The following is a 26,405-nucleotide window of genomic DNA, read 5'->3' as shown; positions in this document are numbered from 1 at the left end:
ACTGGATGCACCTTTACAGCATGATACTTTGTTTGGTGCTAAGGCAGAAGAGGTGTTAAAGAAAATGGAAGACAAAGCTAAATCTATGTAAACTGTTAGAGTTTTTACAAGTACAGCCACCTAGGTTTAGTAGACACTGGCCTACAAAAAATTAGTCCTTTCCTGTGTCAGACAGACCTCAAAGGGGCAGATCCCAGACCAAGGTTCTTATAGGTCAAAACAATGGGGTGCTTCTACTTCCAAAACTGGAGAAGATAAAGCACAAACATACAGAAAGCAGTCCCAATGACTTTCCCCTGCCTGCACCAAGCACTAATCTTCTGGCAGCACCCTTAGGGGGAAAATTAGCAGTTTTTGCTCAGAATTGGCACATTATAACCCAGGACAAATGGGTTCTAAATATAGTGTCACAAGGCTACAAATTCCATTTCCATACTCTGCCAAAGGCAAACAGCTGGCCAGATCTGCCAAAAAATCAATGGGCAAAGGCACAAAAACAAGTTTCATCCCTCATGGACATGGGGGCCATTCAGCAAATACCAGAGCAAGAGCAGGGACAAGAATTTTACTCAAGACTGTTCTTGGTACCCAGAAAGGACAAGGCCTGGAGGCCAATATTGGACCTATCTATTCTGAACACATTCCTTGATATTCCAAAATTCTAAATGTTGACTTTGCAGCAGCTTCTGCCCATGCTGGGCAAGAACACTTGGCTTGTGACTTTATACCTAAAAGAGGCATACCTGCATGTTCCAATGAGACAATCGTGCAGAAGACACCTCAGATTCAAGGCTGGTTCAATACATTACCAATTCTCTGCACTGCCGTTTGGCTTATCTACTGTGCCCAGGGTCTTTACAAAGTGCCTGGCACCAGTAATTGCATTCTGCAGACAAAGAGGAATACAAATATACCCTTACTTGGACGACTGCCTAATTCAAGCAGAGAACAAGGACATTCTTCTTCAACATCTGGCGTTTGTGAAAAGACATGCCTAGGGTACACAGTCAATGAAAAGAAATCAAAACTAGTACCCTCTCAAGATACAACATTCCTGGGTGCAAGCTTGAATACAACTGCCCAGATGGTTTATCTCACTCCAGACAAACAAAGACAACTGACTACCTATTTCACAATGTTAGCAGCAAAGGCCCAGTTATCTGCAAGAAAAATTCTGCAGGCTTTGGGCTTCATGGCATCCTGCATCCTACTAATTCCATATGCAAGACTGCTTATGAGGAAACTTCAATGGTACCTAAAAAGTGTTTGGACTCAACATTGCCACAGCCTGGAAATAATGATTACTCTCATTCCCTGCCTGCAACAGGAGTTTCAATGGTGGGCAAAGGATTGTCACCAGAACAAGGGACAGCCTTTCACATTACCCCCAGCCAGGCAGGCACTAACAACGGATGCATAAGATTATGCCTGGGGGGCCCACATGGCAGGAAGATGCATTCAGGGCACATGGACCTCAAACCAAATGCATCTACATATCAATCAAAAAGAGATGGTAGCTGTTCAAAATGCCCTGACAACCTTCAACGATCTACTTCAACCGGGACAACTGCTGATAAAGACAGACAACACCATGGTCATGTGGTATATAAACAAGCAGGGGGGCACACATTCTTACCCCCTTTGCAGACTAGCTATGACATTGCGGGACACAGCTTTGACTTACCAAGTACATTTGCAGGCACAATTCCTGCCAGGAAAGGAAAATACTCTGGCAGACGAACTAAGCAGAGACCTCATGGATCCCCACGAGTGGCAGCTGGATCCACAAGTGTTCAGCATGATAACAAGGAAATGGGGATGGCCAGACATAGATCTATTTGCCTCCCTTCATAACTACCAACTAAAAATATTCTGCACAAGGACTTATCACAGACAAGCATGGAAAGTGGACGCTGTATCTTTCAGCTGGAAAAACCTATCAGTATATGCCTTCCCTCCACTGTCTCTCCTCCCCAAGGTACTCCTAAAGGTCAGACAGGAGACCAAAGATGATACTGATTGCCCCAGACTGGCCCCGTCAGTACTGGTATCCAGTCCTAAGGAACTTGTCTCGTTACCCAGCTTGGACCTTACCTCAGTTACCTCGTCTACTGTCCCAGCAAAACAATCAGATCCTGCACAGCCAACTCAAGACATTAAACCTGGCAGCATGGCAGATAATGTAGTCATACAAAAAACACCTCTCAGCAAAGCTGTGATGGATGTCATTCTGGAAGCCAGAAGGCCTAGTACAAGAAAGTCTTATGCTGGAAAATGGAAGAGTTTCTGTGCTTGGAACTAGACTCAAGGAACTGATACAACTGTACCAAATATTCCTCAGATTTTGCAATACTTAACTGAGATGCTGGACAAAGGCCTATCCTTTTCATCAATTAAAACTCATGCTTCTGCCATTTCGGCTCATTACAATACAGAGCCACCATTTTTTTCTCACCCTTTATTAAAGCAGTACCTCAGAGGAGCCAAAAATTGAAGGCCTTCGAGGCGATCACCAATACCTGCATGGGACCTTAACTATGTCTTGGAAAAGCTCACCCTGCCTCCTTTTGAGCCAGGGGCTACTGTTGATATAAAGTTTTTATCTTGGAAAACAGCTCTGCTCCTAGCAATTACTCCAGCAAGACGAGTTTCAGAGCTACAGGCGCTCATGTCTGTGGAGCCTTTTCTCATTTTTTTATCCAGACAGGGTCTCTCTGAGAACAAACCCAACATTTATTCCTAAAGTGGTGTCCAGTGTGGCTCTTAACCAAACTATTCATCTGCCAACTTTTTATCCAAATCCACAGAACAAGGGGAGAGAATTCTGCACTCTTTGGATGTACACAGACAGCTTAGATTCTACTTGGACAGGACCAAAGCTTTCAGGAAGGCAGAGCAATTACTAGTGGCATATGCTGCAGGATCACAAGGAAAGGCTATTTCAAAGCAGACGATCTCAAAGTGAATAGGCCACTGCATTCGTTTATGCTATTCACACCACAGCAAGCCAGTGCCTAAGGGCATTAGGCCACATTCCACCAGAGCTGCAGCCACTTCAGCAGCTTTTCTTAGAGGAGTTCCAACCAGAGGCAGCTACTTGGAGTTCAGTGCACACCTTTACAAAGCATTATCATCTGCCATTCTACTCTAAATCCAGAGCAGGCTTTGCCACTGCAGTTCTCCAGGGACTCATAGCCACTCCTAATGCTATTTAGCTCCAGCCTCCCAACCTTAGCTTTGGGACTCTACCCAAATGTAATGACTGCAACAGTGAAACACGACGAACATAGTACAGTTGTGTACACTTACCATAAATGTAGATGTTCGATTGTATTCACTGTTGCAGTCTAGGTTACCCACCCACCATCCCCCTTTTTTCTATGGATCCTATCTTTCCTTCTCTGACTTATACTACCTATGTGGTGTATTTGCTTATAGATGAAGGTAAAATTTATATGGGTGCATTTATTGTTTTATATATATAAAATTTGGCTACCCTTTTAAGGGGCACCTGACATCTGGGGCAAGAAAAACTGAAGAAAATGGCGTCGGCCGCTTCTTTTATACCCCTGATGACCTGACATCAGGGAGGGGGTGACAATAGCCGACGCAGGACCCAAGACTTTGGAATTCAGGCCGGCTGAGGGCAACCTGCCAGCAGGATTGCCCAAATGTAATGACTGCAACAGTGAATACACTCGAACATCTACATTTATGGTAAGTGTAGACAACTGTACTTTCTAACTGCACACTCCTGCCACTAAGGTGCAGGGGAACCATTTCCAAAAAAAAAGATGGTCTGGATTAGTGCTCAAGTTATACAAACAAAGCTAGATTCAGCAGGTCTAAATTTAGTCTATGCTACAGCAAACAAGGCGTACCAATTTCAGAAAGAAACAGTTCAGATAAGCAGGCACAATAAGCCTTTAACCAGAAACTCCCAGCTCAGAAGGGCAGAATCTACCGTCTCCTCCCACAAGAGTGCAGAGCACACCTTCTTAATGTAAAATAACTGGCCCAGGGCCCAAGTGCTTAAACCAGAACTAATACGCTTTTAGAATAACAGACACTAAGCCTTCAATCAGCAACTCTCAACTTAGAAGGATGTAAGTTACCTGTCCTGTCACAACAGTGCAGACCACAAGCCTTCTTAATGCCAAGTGCTTCAACCAAAGGCTTAGAATAACAGTTACAATTTAATCAAGCTACTAACAAGCAGTAATAAATGCAGCAGAATAAATGCAATTAAGTACTTTTAAGAAAAAGCAGCAAAAGCAAAATAAAGTAATAAAGTAGGAAGAAACACAAATACAGTAAAAGCAGATGAATAAAGTGCAATTGTTTTTATATAACAACAGAAAACGAGCAAACTGATTTAAACAAATTATCCAATTAACCATTAAAAAAGCTCAAAACTGAGCCCTGTTCCAGCAGTCTTCAATCAGACAAGTTCTACCTGCACACTCCTGCTACTAGGATGCAGGGGAACCTTCTCCAAATGAGATGGCCTGGATTAGTGCTGAAGTTATACAAACAAAACTAGATTCAGGATGCCTGAATCTAGTCTATGCTATAGTAAGCAAGGTGCACCAATTTCAGAAAGAAACAGTTCAAATAAGCAGACACAATAAGCCTTTAACCAGAAATTCCCAGTTCAGAAGGGCATAATCTAGCCTCTCCTCCCACAAGAGTGCAGACCACAAACCTTCTTAATGAAAAATAACTGGCCTGAAGCCCAAGTGATTTAACTAGAACTAATACACTTTTTGAATAATAGACACTGAGCCTTCAATCAGCTATTCCCAACTTAGAAGGATGTAAGCTACCTGTCCTGCCACAACAGTGCAGACCACAAACCTTCTTAATATAAAACAACTGGTCTGGAGCCCAAGTGCTTAAGACAAAAGGCTTAGAGTAGCAGTTACAATTTAATCAGGCTACTACCGAACAGTAGTAAATGGAGCAGAATAAATACAAACGAGTACTTTAAAGAAGAGGCAAAAGCAAAATAAAGTAGAATTTTTTTTTAGCAAAGTGCAAGGAGAGAGGAAGGAGGAGCAGAAGATAAATTCAAGGTTAAGAACCTAAGTGGGTTGGCCTTCTCAAATGTTCTCTCTGTATTAAGTAGTAGAGTGAACACCAGACTGGGAGGGGTGTCCCAGATCAAATTTACAGTAGGGGCGGGCAGCTGCAAAGCCACCAACTATAACAACACCATAAGAATAGGGTGGGGAGGATGGGAAAAAAAACTGTTTCAGGACAGATGACAAACAGAAAACAATGCCAGAAAATATATAAAATAATTCAGTCAGGCAGAATTAAGACAATGCAGAACTCTGAAAGGTTAAAATACCAAGAAATATACTTATCAATCAGCGATATATTTCCAGATTGTTTGAGAATCACACTGCAGCCAGAGCACCAGGAGTTTCCCACAGTGATGGCTTTTCTGTATGGCGGTCACTGCTGATGATGACCTTTGTGAGACTGTGACTTGATCATCCATGTACACATTTAGGCAGCATGGGCTGGTGTCCACTGTAAGGCTAGAGGTGCGCAAAAGTCTCAGATGTCCACCGAGAGAGGAGAATCAACAATTATGTCTATTCTCCAGTGATCTAGATTCTAGGATGAAGACAAAAATTCGGATTAGGATAAGTAACCAAACTAATTTCAAGCTGAGGTGCCTTTCTAGGTCCCCTTCCAGAGGAATATAGCCTAAAGTAGTTTTCAGAAGTACTCTTCATTCCTTGGATGGATTGACGTCTTTGTTTCATATACTTACTGAATGTACAGTGATGTGAACATTCTTATAAGGGGTTTTTTGGGGGGAGGGCCTGAGGCAGCCAGATCGGGTGGAAAATGTGGATTAGTGGAGGTTGAGTTCACCTTATTTGAATATTTGCAGTTGCACCAAATATAGAATGTAAAGTCTGTGTTTCATTCAGTCACCTAAAAGCAGGCACTGGTGTGGAAACATGACCCCATTAAAAAGGCCACTGTATCTCCTATATATAAAAGGTAAAAGGAAGAAGTTAAGATTTGATAGTTTACTGACTACTGGATTGATGTGACGAAGCATCTGAAGCAAAAGAGTTTACAAATGTTTTGAATTTTATTTATATTACACATTATTTTTTTTAAATATTTGGCTGGGTTACTTTATAACTATTAAAGCGTGAAGTAGTTGTAAAATAATTGTAATAACTCAAAAAGTCACAAACAGAGGTCCAATTCCACTGGTGGTAGCCAAATAATTTATTCTTAAACAGAATGAGCGCTTTCGTCTTGAATGACAAGACTTCATCAGATATCTCCATGCCATTGTACTTGATTGATTTATACCATGTACCATTAATACATTTAAAATCCAATTAAAATTTAAAGTCATATACTGCCTTGTCAATGCAGACATCCCAAGAAACTTGGCGATGTACTCTCTTTTCTACATGAACTTTTAAATATCATTATAAGCCACTTTTTTTTTATTATTTGTAACCAAAATAAAAATGAAAATAAAATTAAAAACATGTGAATTGTCATACATAATAGATGTGATTGAATCACTCAACAATCAATAACCACATTTTCAATACCTACACTTCTAGTGCTTTTGCCAGTAACACTGTTTTGATGGTAATATACTCATTCAAACCTGGGGGAATATTAGATTTTAATCTTAACTGCCATTTCAATTCTTTATGTAACAAAAACTTTTTCACATCACCCCCTTACATTTATTCCAACCATGTCTATTATGCCAAATTTAAAACCTGTGAAACCAGGGCATACTATCGAATGTTTAAACAGTGCACTAGCCTCCTTTTTATTTTTAATGTCATAGGCATGTTCGTACATTCTGTCCTTCAGGACCCTCTCAGTTTTTCCAACATAAAATGCTGGACAGTTTGTACAGGTTGCTAGATACACTATCATTCTTGTGTTACAATTCCCCTTACAATATTTCACTCTGCTGTGCATCCCATTTTGTAATATTATACTATCTTCCCTATAAATGTTTGAACATTGCTTACAATGACCACATACAGTGGTCGCCCTTTTGACACTAAATTTAGATTTTTGCATCTGTTCAAAGATTTTCTTAAAATTCATTCTAGTCGTGTATGTAAAAATGGGTTCAAGCCCCACCACATCGAACAATTCTCTGTTTGTTTTGAGCATGCTCCAGTTTTTCATAATGATGTCAATAAATGTTCTTGTGAATATGTTGAACTCGGTTATACAAGCTTTTTGAAATTTTCTATTTTCATTGTTCTTATTTGTCAAACCACTGGGATTTCCCAGAAGTGGTTTGTATCTAATGCCCCAACCTCGTATTACCTCATCCATTACCACATGCACCGTCTCTCTAGGGTAACCCCTTTCCATGAACATGTTACTTAAATTGTGCAACTCCTTGTGAAGCTCTTCCTTATCTGAGGTCATTCTTGCAGTACAGACTGCCTGTCCCTTAACAAGGCTGATTTTTTGGCCATGGGATGGTGACTAGCATAGTGTAGATAACTATTACACCAAGTCTCTTTTCTATATATTCTTGACTGAAAACCTTGTGATGTTAAAGTAATAGTAGTATCCAAATAATTGATACTTGTTTTATTCCATTCATGTGTAAATTTAAAAAATGTAGTACTCTTATTTATGTATTCCATAAAGGAATGCATTAATTCTTTACTCCCATCCCAAAGGATAAAAATATCGTCCAAAAACCTCAAATAAAGTCTTATGTACTTGCTGTAGGGACCATTGAATACGTGGCATCGCTCCCATTCCAGCATAACCAGGTTGGCATATATGGGAGCACATGCCGCACCCATTGCCACACCACTGACTTGCCGGTAGTATTCACCTTGGAACCCAACATAGTTGTAATCCAATACTACTTCCATCAGTTCAAGGATTAACTGAATTTGATCTTCTGACAACGTGGAATGTTTGTACACACTCTCACTGAACAATTGGTGCCCCTCCAATCTGGGTATACTGGTAAACAGGTCCTTTACATCTATGGTAAGAAAACTCAAGTTTTCTTTCCATATTTCCTGTGATAGTTTCCTCCAAAATTCCCACAAATCCTTAATTAGATGTTCCATCTTAAATGGGATTTCATTGGTCCAATGGTCCACATATGAAGCCAAGGGATGTGTTTTAGAGTTTTTAGCTGACACTGTGGGTCTGAAAGGGGGGTTATTTACACACTTGTGTACCTTAGGTATCCCGAAAATATTCGGAATGACAGGATGTATTTGCTTTAAAAAATTGTATGTTTTTCCATCAGTCCTATTGCCAATCAAATACTCTTCCAATAAAGAATCTATTCTGCCATAGGCTATCATTATTTAATTTCTGGAAACTGGTGAGTATGTATCGGTGTCCAGCAAGATGTTAGTTATAACATCATTGTACTCTTCTGAACCATAGATAACTATACCACCCCCTTATCAGGCTTCATAATACGTATGTCTCTTTGTCCTTTCAATTCTAACAACAATTTATCTTTTTTATTTAAATTAGTAACCCCAATGTTACTTTTATTGTTGTTGTATGCCCCATATACTTCATCCGTCACCTGCTTTTCAAACATCAAAAGTACCGGGTGCAAAGGGGGGGGGGTTGAATACTCTTTTTCTAAAAGGGCCCTTTCTAGCTCTATTTTCTTCCGTATTTGCATCCTTATACATTATTTCCAAATTTAATTTCCTAAGGTACAATTTAAAATCAATGAGTGTGTTAGCTACATCCCCATAGTTAGTTGTTACAAATTTAAAACCTTTTGAAAAAAGGTTAAAATGTTGTTTTTCTAGGTTAAAATTGGTGTAATTGAAAATTGTAAAACCTCTATATTCACATACTCTACCATCAGTATTAGGAACCATAGTTATTTCCCCATTTTCTTCCAACCCTGGTGGTGCCCACGGTGTGTGGGGAAGTGTCCCAAATCTGAGTTGTTCCTGGTTTTGCTGGCTAACCTTTCTGATCTTCTCACTCCTAAAAATATGTGTTATGTTCTGGAAATGAATCCAGTTCATCCAACACTTTAGATGAAATAAGACCCACACCGTCTCCCCTCTCCTGCCCACAAGCACTTGCATTTGTGATTATATTACCACTATCGTTCTTATAATTCTTTACATAATTGTTCTCATTTTTGTAAGGCCAAGGGTATGCTGTAGATTCTGCGTACTGTTGTTTGTCCCTAACAAACTTTTTTTGTTTCCTTAGATAGATAGTGTCCACTCTCTTATTTACTCTATTTAAAACTATTTTATATAATTGCTCATACTCACAAAACAATAAATCTTTCATGATGTCTTCATTAAGTTTTTCTACCTGACTTTTCAAAGTCACCAGCGCAGACTCATTATAATATATTAATCTATTCAAGAGTCCCAGCCCACATTCATTAAAAAAAGTTTGAAAATCATTTACTATAGCCTCATTGTACATGATACCAAAGGGGCATTTAATCATTCTTAACCCCTGCGGAACCACCTTAAGGTCTAAACAACTTTTTAAATATCCATTATCTAGTTGCAAACATTTCATTTTAAGTAACTTCTTTTCAAACAAAAAAATAATTTCCTTTAAAGTGGGTGAGTTGTCATCATTTTTAAACGCTTGTCCGCCTCTAACTGCAGCAGAGTCACGATTAAAATTTCTAAGTAAGACATCGTTGAGGGACACAAATCCATTATTTAGAATGTTAGAATCAGTAATGTGTAAGTTATTATAACCAACATTATGTTCGTTTGCAATATTGCGACTACTAGATAGGTTGCCATTGTTAACAGTACCTTTTAGAACTTCCAGCCCTTTACTGATACCATGCGGACCTCCCATAGCATTAGTTCCATGTTCTTGGACTAAAGATACATTAGTAGGTTGTAAAAATCTTGTTTCAGGGCTTGGAGCATGTAACACGTCCACTGCTACAGTCTTACCCGTACCATGACTCTCGGTGGTAGTAGAGCATGGGGATGATGTAACCGGTACTTCCTTGGGATGCCTGCCGACTGGTGAAGCCGTGCTCAACTGTGTAACCACACCCATGACTTCCTTCTGGCTGAATAGCTCAAGTAGCCTCATTAGCTCACCCTTCAAGGTGGACACTTCGTCTCTGACCTTCCGAAGCTCGTTTTGAGTAGATAATAAATTGTCCATGCCGGATAGTTCTTCTCCTTCAGTTAGAGTAGAATCTCTGGAAATTTGCTCCATATCCAGTCGGAAATCGATAATAGAAACTTTGAAACCAACAGCACCACTTAGGAAAAAAACCTCCAAAAGAAGCACGGGAACCAATAAAGCGTGAAGTGGTTGTAAAATAATTGTAATAACTCAAAAAGCCACAAACAGAGGTCTAATTCCACTGGTGCTAGCCAAATAATTTATTCTTAAACAGAATGAGCGCTTTTGTCTTGAATGACAAGACTTCATCAGATATCTCCATGCCATTGTACTTGATTGTTTTATACCATGTACCATTAATACATTTAAAATCCAATTAAAATTTAAAGTCATATACTGCCTTGTCAATGCAGACATCCCAAGAAACTAGGTCATGTACTCTCTTTTCTACATGAACTTTTAAATATCATTATAAACCACTTTTTTATTATTTTTAACCAAAATAAAAATGAAAATAAAATTAAAAACATGTGAATTGTCATACATAATAGACGTGATTGAATCACTCAGCAATCAATAATAACATTCTCAATACCTACACTTCTAGTGCTTTTGCCAATAACACTGGTTTGATGGTAATATACTCATTCAATCCTGGGGGAATATTAGATTTTAATCTTGACTGCCATTTCAGTGTACTTTGTAACTATATAAGAAAAACAAAATAAGTATTGTTATGTGCCAGGAACTGCTCAAAGTCTGAGTATTGTAAAGGAGAGGGGAAGGCGACACCAGGAGGATCCATTATCTCACTCCATTGGGATGATGACATGGGTCTGTGCAACATTTTGCAAACTTTTTGGAAACGGCTTACTTTTTAAGTAAAGTGCAAAAAAAAATACATACATATGTGTATATATATATATATATATATATATATATATATATATATATATATATATAAAAGACCAACAACAACAAAAAATTCCCACAAGATGTGGCAGCAACACCAACAAATAATCCAAAAATCCACTGGACAGGTGGAACAGGAACCAAAAATTCTCAAACAAAAAATTTTAGCAAATAAACCACCTTTAATGTTGCTTTTGCCCCCAAAGAGACTTCTTCAGAATGAATCAAGACTTGGTTAGTTAATGTTCATTCTGAAGAAGTCTCTTTGGGAACGAAAGTGACATTAAAGGTGGTTTATTCGCTAAAATTTTGTGTTTTTTGGTTCCTGTTCCACCTGTCCAGTGGATTTTTGGTACATATATATATATATATATATATATATATATATATATATATATATATATATATATATATATTTATATATATATATATATATATTTATAGGCACACACATACGCACACACACACACACACACACACACACACACACACACATTGGAAAAACAGAATCTCTATGAGGGCAGCAGATATTTGGGACATTCTGCCAGTAAGAATTCCTTCCTTACATCACTGTTGCATTATTCCAAATTGTATTGTTGGGATATCTCACCAAATCACCTGGACATCTGGCTGTTGTACCATAGCCAAAATCTTCCAGAGAGCAACATGTCTGATGTATGATCAAAGCCCATGGGTGTAAGGGTACATAAAAGGATGTATGAGCGTAAATGCTCAGTCTGTCTCAGAGCCAGTCTGAATGTGGATCTTGCATCTGTTGGTCTGTTTTACTCATGGTCATTGGTACCTTTGGACTTCAGTGGTTCAGTTAAGTGCCCCTATGGGGAACCTTCCCTATTTTTATTAAATCGTATTGCTGTTTATTGCTGTATTAGATGTCAGGTAGGAGAGGAAAGTGTGGATGGGTAAGCAGATTCCCTACAAGGAACTCCACTCCCAGGCAGATTCCCTACAATGATCTCCGCTCCCAGTGAATTTTATGCTTAGGCCAAGAGCATGAGTATAAAAATTATAAGGTCTGTCAGTCCTTCCTGCCAAAGATCTTAAGAGTACTTTTGTCTCTGAATTCTAACTTGGAAACTTAGTGCTTTAAGCACCCTGACCAAGCAAAGATTACAGGCCCATTTACCCCTGATGTCCCACCCATACAAAAAAAAAAATTTAAGAGGCCTGATATCATGACTGGCAAGTCGGATGTGGACATACTCTCAGAGGTTTTTGGAACTGGCGGTATGCCTAGCTCCTACTCAAATGCCTGCTATAGCGACCGCACTGAAGGCCAGTATGGTATCTAAGGTTCGCATGTCTGAAATGGCTGAAGTTACCCATGATGGTGCGAGGGGGGAACCTCACTTAATAATTTCCAAGGGACCCAATGGCATACTGCAGATCCTTGTTAGAATGGAAATGCCAGGGTTGCTTATTGAGATTTGTCAGGGGCCAGAGCTTCTGTTGTTAATCAGTGCGGATGTTGCACCTAGGAAAAAGAAATAAAAAAACTAAAAATCTTTCCTTCCCCCCAACGTCCAGTTTTTCACAGAGCCTGTTTAAGGCCATAATGGCATTCAGACCATCATCCTTTGCCAGGACAACTTTTTTTCTCCTGCCACTCCACAAAAGAGGCATTTAGATTTTTCTTTTTAGGATGAAGAGGTTGAATCAGACTCGGATGAATGCTCCTTGGTGTATTCATCCCAGATACACTCACATGGCCAGGTGACCTCTGATGATGGGAATTCCCTTTCTCCTGACTCCCTTGTTGAACAAGCTTCATTTGAGGAAATCTGTTGTTAATATGATGAAACATTTTCAATGGGAATCAAAGCAGATTTCTGGGGTACATCTGTAACCTCATGGAAGTAGGCACCACGGCTCCTGGACCTGGACCTCTGTTACAGGAGACCTTCCTCGATGTCTTTGCATCCACTTCTAATGCTCCTGTCTCACAGCCAGTAGCCCCCAAAAAGCCTGATAGATTTTACAATGTACCTGGTGACTTGAAATTTCTGTACAAAACCCTGTGGCAGACCCTTCTGTGTTTGCCATGACTACAGCCAAGCTCTGTAAGTTACTTCCTGCTGCTAATGGTCTTCCTTCAGATAAAGACAGCAGAGCAATGGGCAGACTGGGGAAAAAGGCTTACACATCTTCAGCTCTGGCTTTCACAGCTCGGAGTCATCAGACCCAAATGACTGAATACTAATCGTCTGTTCTGAACAATTTAAATAAACGTCCTCCCCTGAAGAAACCAGGCTGTAAACAACTGGACTTTATGGTGACTCAGGTCTCTCAAGTGGCTAGGCACAGTGAAAAATGTAGCTGCGATAAAGTAGAAGCTTCCTCTAGGGTAGCAGCTACAGGTTTTGTGATCAGGAGGGATGCATTGTTCCATTCTCAACTGCTCCAAGAGGATGTAAAGGCAAAGCTTCTAGACTCTCTTTTAAACAAGGACTTTTTGTTTGGTCTGAATGCTGCTCTTCTTTGCAAACAATTACAGAAATGGGATAAAATTAGGAAGGACTTTAGACACATCTCTATCACTTCCCTGCCCAGATACCAAAGGAACTACCCTGCAAAACCCACTTCCTTCATGGAGCCTAGGCTTTTTCATAAGGCCAATAAAATGCCAAGGACAAGATTCCAAGACCAACCAGACAGGGACTGTAGACATGGGAGACCTCCCTACATAGACAAGTCCACCGGACTCCCGTCTTTCACTTTTCCCACCCCTCAGTCCATCCCTAGCCCTATTCAAAGTGCTCACCTCATCCATACAAACCTGGCTTCTCATCATTTCAGGCAAATGGGTTCTCCCCGTCATTCATAATGGGTACAGAATTACTTGTAAAGAAATTCCTCCATTCATCCCATCTCCACTTTCCAGTCTGATATGGTTGTTTTTTTCCATCATAGTAACCTTGCTGTAGCAAGACACAATAGAACCGGTGCCTCCATAATACATGGGAAAAGTGTTCTGCTTTAGGCTATTGCTTGTGCCAAGAAAAGAAGGAAACTTGTGACTTATTCTGGATCTCTCTACCCTCAACACTTTCATCAACGTTCAATCTTTCAAGATGTTGTCCCTACAAACTCTGCTACTGTTCATTCTTCCACAAGCCTTTCTGGTGTCTCTGCATTTAAAAATGTTTCCTCCCCCCATTACTATTCACCCTGCGTATACACTTGACATTTTCTTATTTTCCTTTTGGACTCTGTGTAGCCATCAGAGTTTTCACAAAGTGTCTCACTCCAGTCATAGTATATTGCAGGATTCAGGGAATCCAGATATTTCCTTATTTGGATGACCTGCTAATACAGGCATCTTCTCAGCAGATACTCTCGACTCATCTCAAATTCACCTTGCCCCTACAAGGTGTGGGATTTACAATCAACCTAAAGAAGTCTGCAATGAAACTAACCCAAGATATAGTAGACACCAGACTCGTGCAGGTGTTCCAACCACCAGACAAAGTGCAGAACCTCACCAGATACTTCCTTTGTGTTCTTCCTCTTCAGTCCTGTACTGCAAGGGAGATCTGCAGAGCACTGGTGTTCATGGTAACACCCATCCCCATGGATCCCTTTGCCAAACACCATGTGAAGAAGATCCAGTAGAACCTGAAATCCGCCTAGTCTCAGCATTCTCATCCCCTGGACATCTAGATTCCTCTCCTGCTATGCCTGAAGAAGGAAAGTCTTTTGTGAACTTCACAGATAAAGCTCAACCTGGGTCTACCTTTCAAAGTGTGGACACTGCAATAGGAGTTGCATGCAGATGTATCAGACAATGCATGGGGAACATGGTTGGGCAACCTTTTAGAATTCAAGGACAATGGGCAAGAAATCGCAGGTCAAAGCACATGGGTCTGAAGGAGATGAGGTCACTAATGCAGGCCCTGCAGATCTTTGCCCATTCTTGGAAACCAGGACCCTAGAGAGTGTTCAGAGACAAAACAAAAGTAATCTGATACATAAACAAGTGGGGGAGGGGGGCAGCAGGTCCTTACCAACCATGCAAACTGGCTGTTTTGGTATAGGAGCATGTTACAAAAGCAAACCTGCTCTCCAAGTGGTTTATGTTCCTTCACAATGGCAGACTTTTTAAACAGATCAAGGGAATATCCCCACAAATGGATTCTGAACAGGAAGATTTTCCTAGGTGGTCCACAAATGGGGGTTCCAGAGATAGATCTATTTGCCTCTGGCAGCAACAAACAACTTCTACTCTTTTGCACAAGGCCTGCTGTCCTCAAGTTTGGAAAATGGATGCAATGTCCTTTCCTTGGAAAAGGAGGTTCTTATATATATTTATTTATTTATTTACATTTGTTGACCGGGAGTGTCCGAATGGATGTAGGTCCATTTTCAGCAGAGGCCCGGGGAGAGAAGCTCCACAGTTAAAATATAGAGACAGTAGTTACACTGGATTTACATAGCAATTAACAATTTGATCAACATAGCAATTAACAATTACAAACATAGTTACAGATGAAGAACATAGTACATCAGTAGACAACTAGAATCTTTATAATCTGCAAACTACATAACAGACATTAACAATTGTTACAATAAGAAGTTCCTGCTGTATAATAAGTAGTTAGGCTTATGAGCATCCGTGCTTGCTATAATCAAGGTAGTTAGTGGGGTGGAAGGAATGGTAGTTGGTGGATGGGGTGGGTGATATTAGAGGGGGAGTTGCAAGGGCATAGTCAGCATGTTTTTAGGTGCACTTTTAGTAAAGTTTTGAAGTGGGTGCATGATGGTACGGAGGTAATTGTGGGTGGGAGGGAGTTCCATAATTTGGCTATGGCACAAGAGAATAGTGCTTCTCCAGCAGAGTTATTGGCTTTAGTGACCTGTAAGTGATTTTTGTTGCTGGATCTTAGTGGTCTGGTGGTGCGATAGGGTTGGAGTAGATTCTGGAGGGATGGGACTTTTAGTGGATGGTTTACTAGTTTGTGGGTGAGTGTGAGTTGATACCATTGAAGGAGGTGAGGGAGTTCAAGCCAGCCCAGTTCAGCAAGTGAGAGACAGTGGTGACTACGGTAGGATGCCACTGTGGCGAATTTGGCGATTTTGTTGTAGCAGGTCTTGAGCTTGTTTAGATTGCATTGCCGTAGGATGGTATATATTGGAAAGGCATAAAGTAGGGTGGAGATAAGGTGGGAATTTTCTACTGAAATCTTTGCTGAGTTGGTGAGAAGTTGCTTATTTTTGTGTAACGCTCCTAGTTTTTTGTGGACTTTTTTTATGGTCATGGATATGTGGATGTCAGATTTGAGTTTGTCGATGTTCTTCATCTCACATTGCTGCAGTCCTTACACTTGGGTAGTCCGCTGTCCTCGGTCGGCCTGAATATCAAAGTATTAGGCTGACATCGGTCAAGGCGCTTAAGACTGACATCAGGACGTCAGGGTACAAATGCGCATGACCGACGTCATATCCTCAGTCTTTTTTGCCGCATGGTCCGATGCAGAAGCAGCGTTGCAAGTGCCGTTCGGCGTTCTGAAATTTTTCGAATTCGGAGTTTCAGACCGAGTCAAAGTTGGCTAAGTACCCCGTTGGGGAATATTTTAGTTTTTTCTTGCCTCAGTGTTTTACCGGATGTCAGAAAAAGTGAATAACTGTATTTCTTGTGGGAAACAGATACCGCATAGAGATTATCATACTTTGTGTATTCCTTGTTTGGGGCCTGAGCACGGCGTTGTTGGGTGTCGCTTTGTGCTAGGTTCAATAAGCGCACTATTAGCGAAGGTTAGATTGTGCCAGGTTGGTCTTGGAAGCGGTGCAATTATAATATGCCGCCGGATGCTCCGGCGCCGCCTTCAAGAAGCGCAAAGACAAAGCAGCTAAACCCAGGCAAGAAGAGTCCTCCGTGCCGGACGCCGGTTCTTTAGAGGCGTCAGTGGAACCGGTGGTTTCCCCGGAGGCTTCTCTGGAGTCCCAGGGGGAGTCTTTGATATTGCAGGATGTGGCCTCTCAGGAGGCAGGTCAGGCTGAAGGGGCTTCTCAGGTTACTGTACTCCCTCCCTTCCTAGGGTGGTTAGGCCCTCTCCTTCTGTTTCCAAGGCTTCTCCCAGAGGCAGGCCAGGTTTAGCTTCTGTTGGTGTCACTCCTAGTTCATCAGGATCTGTGCCCAAGAAGCACATGCTCAAAATGGCAGAAGATTTAATTACTTTGATTAGAGGTTCTTTGCCCCCTCCTGATAAGAGGCCTAGGGTGGAACCAGAGTTGGGGAGTTTTGAGCAGGCTTCGGATGTTTCAGAGTCTTCGGCTGAAGACTTGCAGGAGTATTCTCCTTATTCTGGTTCTGATGTGGATGATTCTACTCCTTCTGCTTCTCCTCCAGAGGATTTTTCTTTTTCAGAGACTTCTCTGAGTCCAGGTAAAGGCTTAGGGAATTTTTGCTTTTACCCCAGCATAGGCCTTTGGCTATACCACCTGTTCTGGATGTTGTGGAGGATGTATTTGCAGAGGCTTCACTTAATCCTGATTCTTTGCCTCCTGCTCCTGTTAAACCGGACAGGTATTACAGGGTGCCTGAAGCTCCTAAATATCTTTATAAGAGTCCTAGGGCGGACCCAGAAACTGTTAGTCAGGGACCTAAGGGCGTCAAGGCCTCTGTTGTAAAAAATCCGGTTCCTCCAGATAAAGAGGCCAGAGCTTTGGATAGATGGGGAAAGAAAGTCTATACTTCTTCCACCTTAGCTATGAGGGCTTTGAATTGCCAGTTTCACATGTTGAAATATCAAAACTATCTTCTTTCTCAATTGAAGTCTAAGGTAGATGCTCTGGCGGAAGGCATTGAGTGTAAAGAATTACAAGATTTGGTACATGTTTCTGAACAGGTGGGTAAGCATTCTTTACAATGTGGTTTTGATGCTGTACAGGCCTCGTCTAGGGTGGCTGCCACTGGGTCAGTTCTTCGCAGGCACGCCTGGCTGAGGGATCAGAATTTATCTGACCATGTTAAGACAAGGATTTTAGATGCTCCTTTACAGTCTGATGTGTTGTTTGGTTCACCTGTGGAGGCAGTTTTAAAGAAAATGGAAGACAAGGCTAAGTCTATGCAGACTGTTAAAGATTTTTTGCAAGTTCAGCCTCCGAAGTTTAGTAGGAATTGGCCTGCTAAGGGGTGGACGTACCCTTCTTATGATTCACAGTCTAGGGGAAGATCTAGACGTGGTAGGGGCAGAGCTCAGGGCTCTTTCAGACCTAGAACAGGGAGTTCACCTGCTCAGTCTTCAGGTGAGGGCAGGGGCCAGTCCTTTCGTAAACAGGCCCAATGACCTGCCTTTTCAGCTGCCAGAGCCTACTTGTCTGGCAGCACCTTTGGGAGGAAGGTTGGCACTCTTCAAAGAAAATTGGAGTTTAATTACCCAGGACAGATGGGTATTGGATATTATACACCAAGGTTACAAGTTTTATTTCCATACCTTGCCTCCTTTCAAAGGCATGCCAGACGTTCCTCCTCAACAAAGAATAGAGGCTCACAAACAAATTTCTCTGCTGCTTCAAATAGGGGCCATACAGCCGGTCCCTCTGCCAGAAGTGGGCCTAGGATTTTATTCTCGCCTGTTCCTAGTACCAAAGAAGGGGAACACGTGGAGACCAATTTTGGATTTATCTATCCTCAACACTTATCTGGACATTCCCAAGTTCAAAATGTTGACGTTACAGCAGCTTTTACCTCTGCTGGGCAAAGATCACTGGATGGTGACTCTGGATCTCAAGGAGGCTTACCTTCATGTTCCTATCAGGCTAAGTTGCAGGAAGTATCTGCGTTTTCGAGCTGGGACTTCTCATTATCAGTTCTCTGCATTGCCCTTTGGCTTATCTACTGTGCCCAGAGTGTTCACGAAGGTTCTGGCTCCAGTGATAGCTTTCTTCAGGCTAAAAGGAATACAGATATATCCTTATTTGGACGATTGCCTGATTCTGGCCAAAGGAAGGGACGAACTTCTTCATCATTTGCAATATGTGATAGCAGTGCTAAGATGCCTGGGGTATTCTGTGAACGAAATAAAGTCCAGTCTGGTACCCTTTCAGGACATGTGCTTTCTGGGTGTGAGACTGAATACAGCATCCCAGATGGCCTTTTTGACCCCGGACAAACAAAAGAATCTTTCCCTTTACTTCCGTCATTTGTCTCATCAGTCCAGGCTGACTGCAAGGACAGTCCTTCAAGCCTTGGGGTTCATGGCATCTTGTATTCTGGTGCTTCCCAATGCCAAACTGCATATGAGGAAGCTACAATGGTATCTCAAAAATGTATGGACACAGCACTGCCAGGATATGGACACTGTCATTCGAATAATACCTTGCATTCAAAAGGAATTTTTGTGGTGGGCTCAGGAATGTCACCTAAACAAGGGACTCTCTGTGACCCGGCCAGAGGCGAGTCAGATTCTAACGACAGATGCCTCAGACAAAGCTTGGGGAGCTCATCTAAATGGAAAGTGGATACAAGACACGTGGCCTGCCAGACTACAACATCTACATATCAACTTGAAGGAGATGTTAGCAGTCCAATTTGCATTAATAGCTTTCAAGGATTTACTTCTTCCAGGGCAGGTGTTGGTTCTAACAGACAACACAACTGTCATGTGGTACATCAACAAGCAAGGGGAACTCATTCTTATCCTCTATGCAGACAAGCAATGATTTTGTGGGAGACTGCTCTCAGTTTACAGCTAAATCTTCAGGCAAGGTTTCTGCCGGAGCACAGAACTCCTTAGCAGATGTGTTGAGCAGGCGAATTATGGATCCCCACGAGTGGAAATTGGATCCTCATGTATTTCAGAAATTGACAGTGTCATGGGGAACTCCAGACATAGATCTGTTCGCTTCTCCACTAAACTACCAGCTGCCAAAGTTTTGCACAAAAGGTTTCATCCCACAGCTTGGAAAGTGGATGCTCTTTCTTTCAATTGGAGCAATCTTCATGTGTATGCCTTTCCACCTCTGCCTCTCCTCCCAAAGGTACTCCTAAAGGTCAGACAGGACAAGCCAAAGATGATTTTAATAGCTCCAGATTGGCCTCGACAGCACTGGTACCCATTACTGAGAAGTCTGGCAGGGAGCCTCCATGGCCTTTGCCTTTGATTCCACACCTGCTGTCTCAGGAGAACAGTCATTTACTCAATGTCAAACTTCACTCTCTTCACCTAACAGCCTGGCATATTCTGTTTTAAACCCTGGAGGGTCTCAGCTTCCACAGCAAGTTTTGGATGTTATTTTGGAGGCCAGAAGGCCTAGTACAAGGAAAGTGTACGCAGAGAAATGGAAGAGATTTTTATTTTGGAGTGCAGCAAAGGAATTTGATGTTTCTAAGCCTAATTTAAGTGTGGCTCTTCGATATCTTGCAGAGTTACTGGACAAAGGTTTGTCCTTCTCTTCTATTAAGGTTCATGCTGCAGCAATTTCTGCTCATTACGACTGTGACCCACCATTGTTTTCTCATCCTTTGTTTAAGCAGTTCCTTAGAGGGGCAAAGAATATAAGACCCCCACGTAGAGCTCCTACTCCTGCTTGGAATCTCAATTTTGTGTTGGAGAAACTCACTCTACAACCTTTTGAGCCTGCAGCTACTGCCGAGTTGAAATATTTATCATGGAAGACTGCTTTTTTGTTGGCCATTACCTCTGCGAGAAGGGTTTCTGAATTACAGGCCCTTATGGCGGTTGAGCCTTTCTTAATTTTCCATAAGGATAGGGTATCATTACGTACTAATCCTTCCTTTATGCCTAAAGTGGTTTCTAGTCATTTGCCTACTTTTTATGCAAACCCCCAAAATAAAGGGGAAAAGATTTTGCACACCTTGGATATACACAGGCAGTTGCGATATTATTTAAGCAGAACTAAAGGGTTCAGGCAGTCTCAGCAGTTATTTGTTTCATTTGCTTTGGGTTCTCAGGGCAAGCCTGTGTCAAAACAAACTATTTCTAAGTGGATTGGGTTTTGTATTGCTTTCTGTTATTCCCATCATGGTAAGGAGATTCCAACTGGGATTAGGCCTCATTCCACTAGGGCTACTGCCACTTCTACAGCTTTTTTAAGGGGGGTGGCAACTAAAGATATTTTGGAGGCAGCTACTTGGAGTTCAGTGCATACTTTCTCTAAGCATTACCACCTTCCACTTTACTCTAAATCTAGGGCTGGTTTTGCCACTGCAATTTTACAGGGCATTCTGGCAGCTCCTACTGCTTTATAGTTTTGCCATCCTCCCTCACCTCTGCTTTGGGATTCTACCCAAGTGTAAGGACTGCAGCAATGTGAGATGAAGAACATAGTACAGTTTTGTACCTACCATAAATGTAGATGTTCAAGATCCACATTGCTGCAGTCCAATTACCCTCCCTCCTTCCCCTCTGTAGTTAGAGGCGGTTGTGTGGTTTGGGTTGTGAATATTGTGGATTTTGTATATATTGTACATATGATTAGTGCAAGGGTGGTTGGTTGTTTTTTGCTGTCTTTTGGTTTTGACCTTTCTGTTTAGGGTCTTCTGACATCTGGGGCAAGAAAAGACTGAGGATATGACGTCGGTCATGCGCATTTGTACCCTGACGTCCTGATGTCAGTCTTAAGCGCCTTGACCGACGTCAGCCTAATACTTTGATATTCGGGCCGACCGAGGACAGCGGACTACCCAAGTGTAAGGACTGCAGCAATGTGGATCTTCGAACATCTACATTTATGGTAGGTACAAAACTGTACTTTTTCCACTCCTAGCAATTTGGTGTGTTTTGTTGGATGTATAGTGGTGTTGTCTTTTGCTGTGATGTTAAAGTGATGTTAAAGTGAGAGTTGTTTTGAGTATGTTTGGTGAGTTGGAAGATGAGTAGTTTTGTTTGGGTTGAGTATTAATTGGGCATCGGATAACCAAGTTTCAACAGAGGAAAAGGCTTCCTGTGCGACTTTTTGCAGTTTGGGTAGGGACTGGGCTGAGGAGATGATGGTTGAGTCATGTGTGTATTGTATGAGTGTGCCACGTTTGGTGGCAGAGGCAAGATTATTGGTGAAAATAGAGAAGAGTAGGGGTCCAAGGATGGATCCTTGGGGAACCCCTATAGAGACAGATAATTGAGGAGATATGTCATTCTGCCATACAATGATTTGTTGGCGGTCAGACAGGTAACTCTGAAACCAGTTGATGACTGATTGAGAGGATAGGTTATTGAGGACAGAGATGAGTTGTTTGTGTAGGACCATGTTGAATGTTTTGGATAGGACTAGGAAAGTAGCAGAGGAGAGATAGCCATTGTTTTTATGCTGAAGGATAGTGTTAGTAAAGGAGAGTAAGGCAGTGGTGGTGCTATGGTTTGGTCAGAAACCATGCTGAGTACTGGAAAGGAGGTTGTTAGTAAGGAGGCAGTCTGAGACCTGAAAGGGAATGCATCTCTCTAGTATTTTGGAGAGTGGCGAGAGATTAGCTATGGGGCGGTAATTGGTTAGTTCTTTGGAGAGGCTGCCTTTGTGGAGGAGAATTATATGTGATACTTTCCATAGTGTGGGAACGTAACTTTCTGACAGAGATCAGGTAATCAAGATGGATACTGGGTAAGCTAGAGCATCAGCTGCGATTTGTTGGTATTCACTTGGGAGGTTGTCTGCTGCTAATTTGGTGGGCTTAAGTTTAGTTAAGAGTTTTTTTTATGTTGTTTTTTTATGTTTATATGCCTTTCCTCCTCTTCTTATTCTCCACAAGGTCTTAATAAAGATCCAAAGAGAATACCCAAAGAACTTACTGGTTTCTCCCTATTGGCCAAGGCAGCACTGGTTTCCCTTTCTCTTCTACCTGACCAAGGGCCATTACCAGAAGCTACCCTCCCCAGTGGACTTTCTCACAAAACAGAAAGTCTCATTACTTCATTCCAGTGTGTCATCCCTCAACCTGACCTTATGGATAATAGGATTCTGATCCCTTTTAGACACCAGTTTTCTGGGTATGTGCTTAAGGTTCTCCAGGAAGCAAGGAAACCTACTACCAGGGCACTCTTACATAGCTAAAAGATCTGGTATTTGTCTAAAAATGGATCCAGTACAAACTAATACCCCTGTGGTCCATCCTGTCTTATTTGTGTGAGCTTTTCAAATCTGTCCTACGATACTCCTCTGTTAAGGCACATATCTCAGCCATGTTTGCTTGCTGGCCTGAAGAGAGGTGAAACAGTTCTTAAAAACCTCCTAGGAATGCTATCCCTCCTGCTTGGGCCCTGAATGTTTTACGGGAAAAACTTACTTTCCCTCCTTTTGAACTGGCAGTTTCTGCCATTCCCAAATCCTGTACTTGGAAAACCATTCTTCTGGTAGCTCTCACTTCAGGCAGACAAGTCTCTGAACTACAGGCCCTTATGGCATCACCTTTCTACCTTATTTTTCACAAGAATAGTGTATCTGTGTGAGTTGATCCCTCCTTTATGCCTAAAATGGCCATTTTATGGCCAATCACGCCATAAATTCTCCCCATCTTTTTTCCCTAATCCAGTGAACAAGGAAGAAAGGATTCTACATTCTCTTTTTTTGTAGAGACAACTCCAGATTCTGCTTGCAAAAGACTAAAGATATCCTCAAGTAGGTCCAGCTGTTTCTTGCATTCCAGGACTCCAAGCTAGAGAACTAAGGTCTAAACAAAGTGTTGCTAAGTGGATTTCTAAATTCATCAACTTTTGCTGCACTGAACATGGCAAATCCTTACATTTCCAGCAAAGGTACATTCTACTAGAGCAGTAGCCTCATCCTGAGCCTTTTATGTGGGGATTGACTCTAGAACAGTTCTTGAAGCAGCTACTTCATCTTTTGTGCATACTTTTACTAAACATTACAGAGCGGATACTTTCTCTAAATCCAGAACCACCTTCTCTGGTCAGTCCTCTCTGGATTACCAGACATTTCTCATATTTCTCATCCAACCACCCTTCACAATCCATAAGCTTTTGGAATCACCCAGCAGTTTGGAATACATCAGTGATCTAAGGAAGGACACACAGTACAGTTGTGTAAGAACTTACCATAACAGTATGTGTTCTATTGACCACGGTTGCAGTATTCTTTCCCACCCTACCTTCCTCCTTCTCTGTTTCTTCCATACCTTTCCACATGGATTGAGGGGGGCCACTGTCTTTTTGCATTTCCCCTGTTAGCTAATCAGTTTACTTTGTTTCTCAGGCCTCTACAGGCTTCAGGCTTTCTGGCGTGGAAATAGTCTGAGGGTTTATGTCCATAATCCTCTCGTGTACCCTTACGCCTGTGGGCTTAAGTCATACATTGGATGTATGGCTTTGTGGAAAGTTTTGGCTTTATTAACCCATCCAGATGTCCAAGTTATTTAGCAAGATAACCCAACAGTTTGGAATACTACAACATTGATCAGTAGATAATCTACTGTTATGGTAAGTTCTTGCACAACTGTACTTTCTAACCATTGCACATAATCTTTAAGATTGCTTTGTGAACTGAAGAACTTTTCATCTGTTTGCTGCACCAAAATGTTCACATAAGATTGTCGCTTGTGGTCATTTTGGTTTCACATTCACAGAATACAAACATACTGTTTGCACAGCTTTCCATTTCTTCTCTATATGTTTTAGCAGTAACTAGTTTTGCAAGTGGTAAATTGTGTTCGTATCAGTAGAAGTTGTGGCTGCTGTTGTGCGACTAGGGTTTTACCTGTATAGTAGTAATGTGACTGTTGACAGCATAGATTAAATTCCATTGTTTGGTCATTTTAAATGTAATGCGTGACTCACAAAAAATTTCCACTAGTAGCACTGTGGGTGACCGGATGTCTGGTACAGTTTTATTAGGTAATGTCCTGTTTTAGTGTCACACTTAGTGGGTTGTAAGACAGTCCTCTTTTTTGGAGGTGTTTTACCTTGGGGTTTGATGGATATTTGAAACTGTGAAACACAGCCCTCCGTCATACCATTAGCATGTATTAAAAACCTTATGGTGTCAGGAATTTTTCATTTTGGGGGGTATGGAATATAGCTATTCTAGAAGGAAGAGGATTTATTTTTAAGGTTTTGGTAGCAAGGTTTACTGTGTTTTGATTTTAGTTCTTTTCCAACTATATTAATCTCTTTAAGACTGGTGGTGAAGTGGCAATTGCATTTATGCTTCTGTTTATCACGTGACACCACAGTGTATCTTTGGGGTATGTTAAACTTAATATGAGAGCCCTAGGTTAAAAAAAATATATATATCCACTGCTTCTCAAAATTTCCTCATGAATAGGGCAAGAAACCTACAAAAATTATGAAAGTGTTTGTGGAATTAACCAACTCAGATATATGTGAAAGTAAAAGTATTTTCACCTGCTGTAAAGTTGTTCATCCAGGTGTAATTTAAGGTCTGAACATGTTACTTTTGCTTGTGTCTTGCAGTGTTTTTTCACAATGCATTACCATTCGTAGGATTTGGGTTCCTGGATAACGCTATCATGATTGCCGCGGTAAGTCCCATCTACTTTGTACAAAATGCATCAGTTAACAATGTGGCATATAGTGAAGTTTTGCTATGTGCCACGCCAGTCAGATGCATAATTAAAACAGAGATGGCTTCTTTATTTGTTGAAATGCAAACTCCCTTTAGCCCTTGGCAGTCTCCCAGTTTCAAAATTAGATGTGCAATTCTCAACAATCTTTTGTTCATTCTGGCTGTTTGCATTGCTCACCTTTTCTCCTTGCACGTTGTTTTAGGAAGATGACAACTTTCAATGCCTGAAAATCATAGGCTTCCTAACTCCTTTTGTGATTGCCTTTCTGCCAGTCAGGACCATTACTGGCAGTATCCCTAGAGCTTGACCCACTGCAGCCGCAACCTATTCACCAGTTTGTGGAGGCGGAGTTATCTTCAGGTTTACCTCATCTCACAACATTTGATAGATAGAGTGCTGCCTTAGCTTTGGGTTGCTACATCAAACCCCCAACATCATCTGAGACTTGTAACAAGTGAGAAAACGAACTTTGGGAAAAAAAACAGACTGCCAAAACAAAAATTATGGAAAGTAATATTTTAACAGACCTTTCCTAGCCCATGTTTGGTGAACTCTGGAGTTTAGAGAAGTTGCTTCAAATATATTTTTCCTTTCAGAAAGTGAACAGAAAAATGTACAGTAAAGTAAATGCCAGTCTGTTAAACTGTATAAATGCTAATAAAATGTGTTGATAAGATAAGTTTTAATAATACAGGGCATAAAAAGGTCAAACAATTCTATTACGTAGTTTTTGCTCCATAATGGTAAGGAGTATAAAAGACATTTGGACTAATGCTGACAAAAAAAGGTGAGGATCCTGAGACCAAGCGTTATAGATATTTACACTGGACTTCTG

General features: G+C 41.3%; 1 protein-coding gene across 1 annotated transcript in view; it reads left to right on the top strand.

Annotated features, from left to right (window-relative positions):
- The window catches only part of TMEM65 (transmembrane protein 65), a 712,146-nt gene that overhangs the window by 533,541 nt on the left and 152,200 nt on the right, over positions 1-26,405 (top strand). The window contains exon 3 of the mRNA XM_044066591.1: positions 25,458-25,525. Coding sequence (XP_043922526.1) covers positions 25,458-25,525 — 68 coding nt within the window. The remainder of the gene's footprint in view (positions 1-25,457; positions 25,526-26,405) is intronic.

This window comes from Protopterus annectens, chromosome 3.part1, assembly GCF_019279795.1.
Source record: "Protopterus annectens isolate FY-2018-M chromosome 3.part1, PAN1.0, whole genome shotgun sequence".
NCBI lineage: Eukaryota > Metazoa > Chordata > Ceratodontiformes > Protopteridae > Protopterus > Protopterus annectens.
Note: the sequence above shows the minus strand (reverse complement) of the source record. Positions and strands in the feature narration are given on the sequence as shown.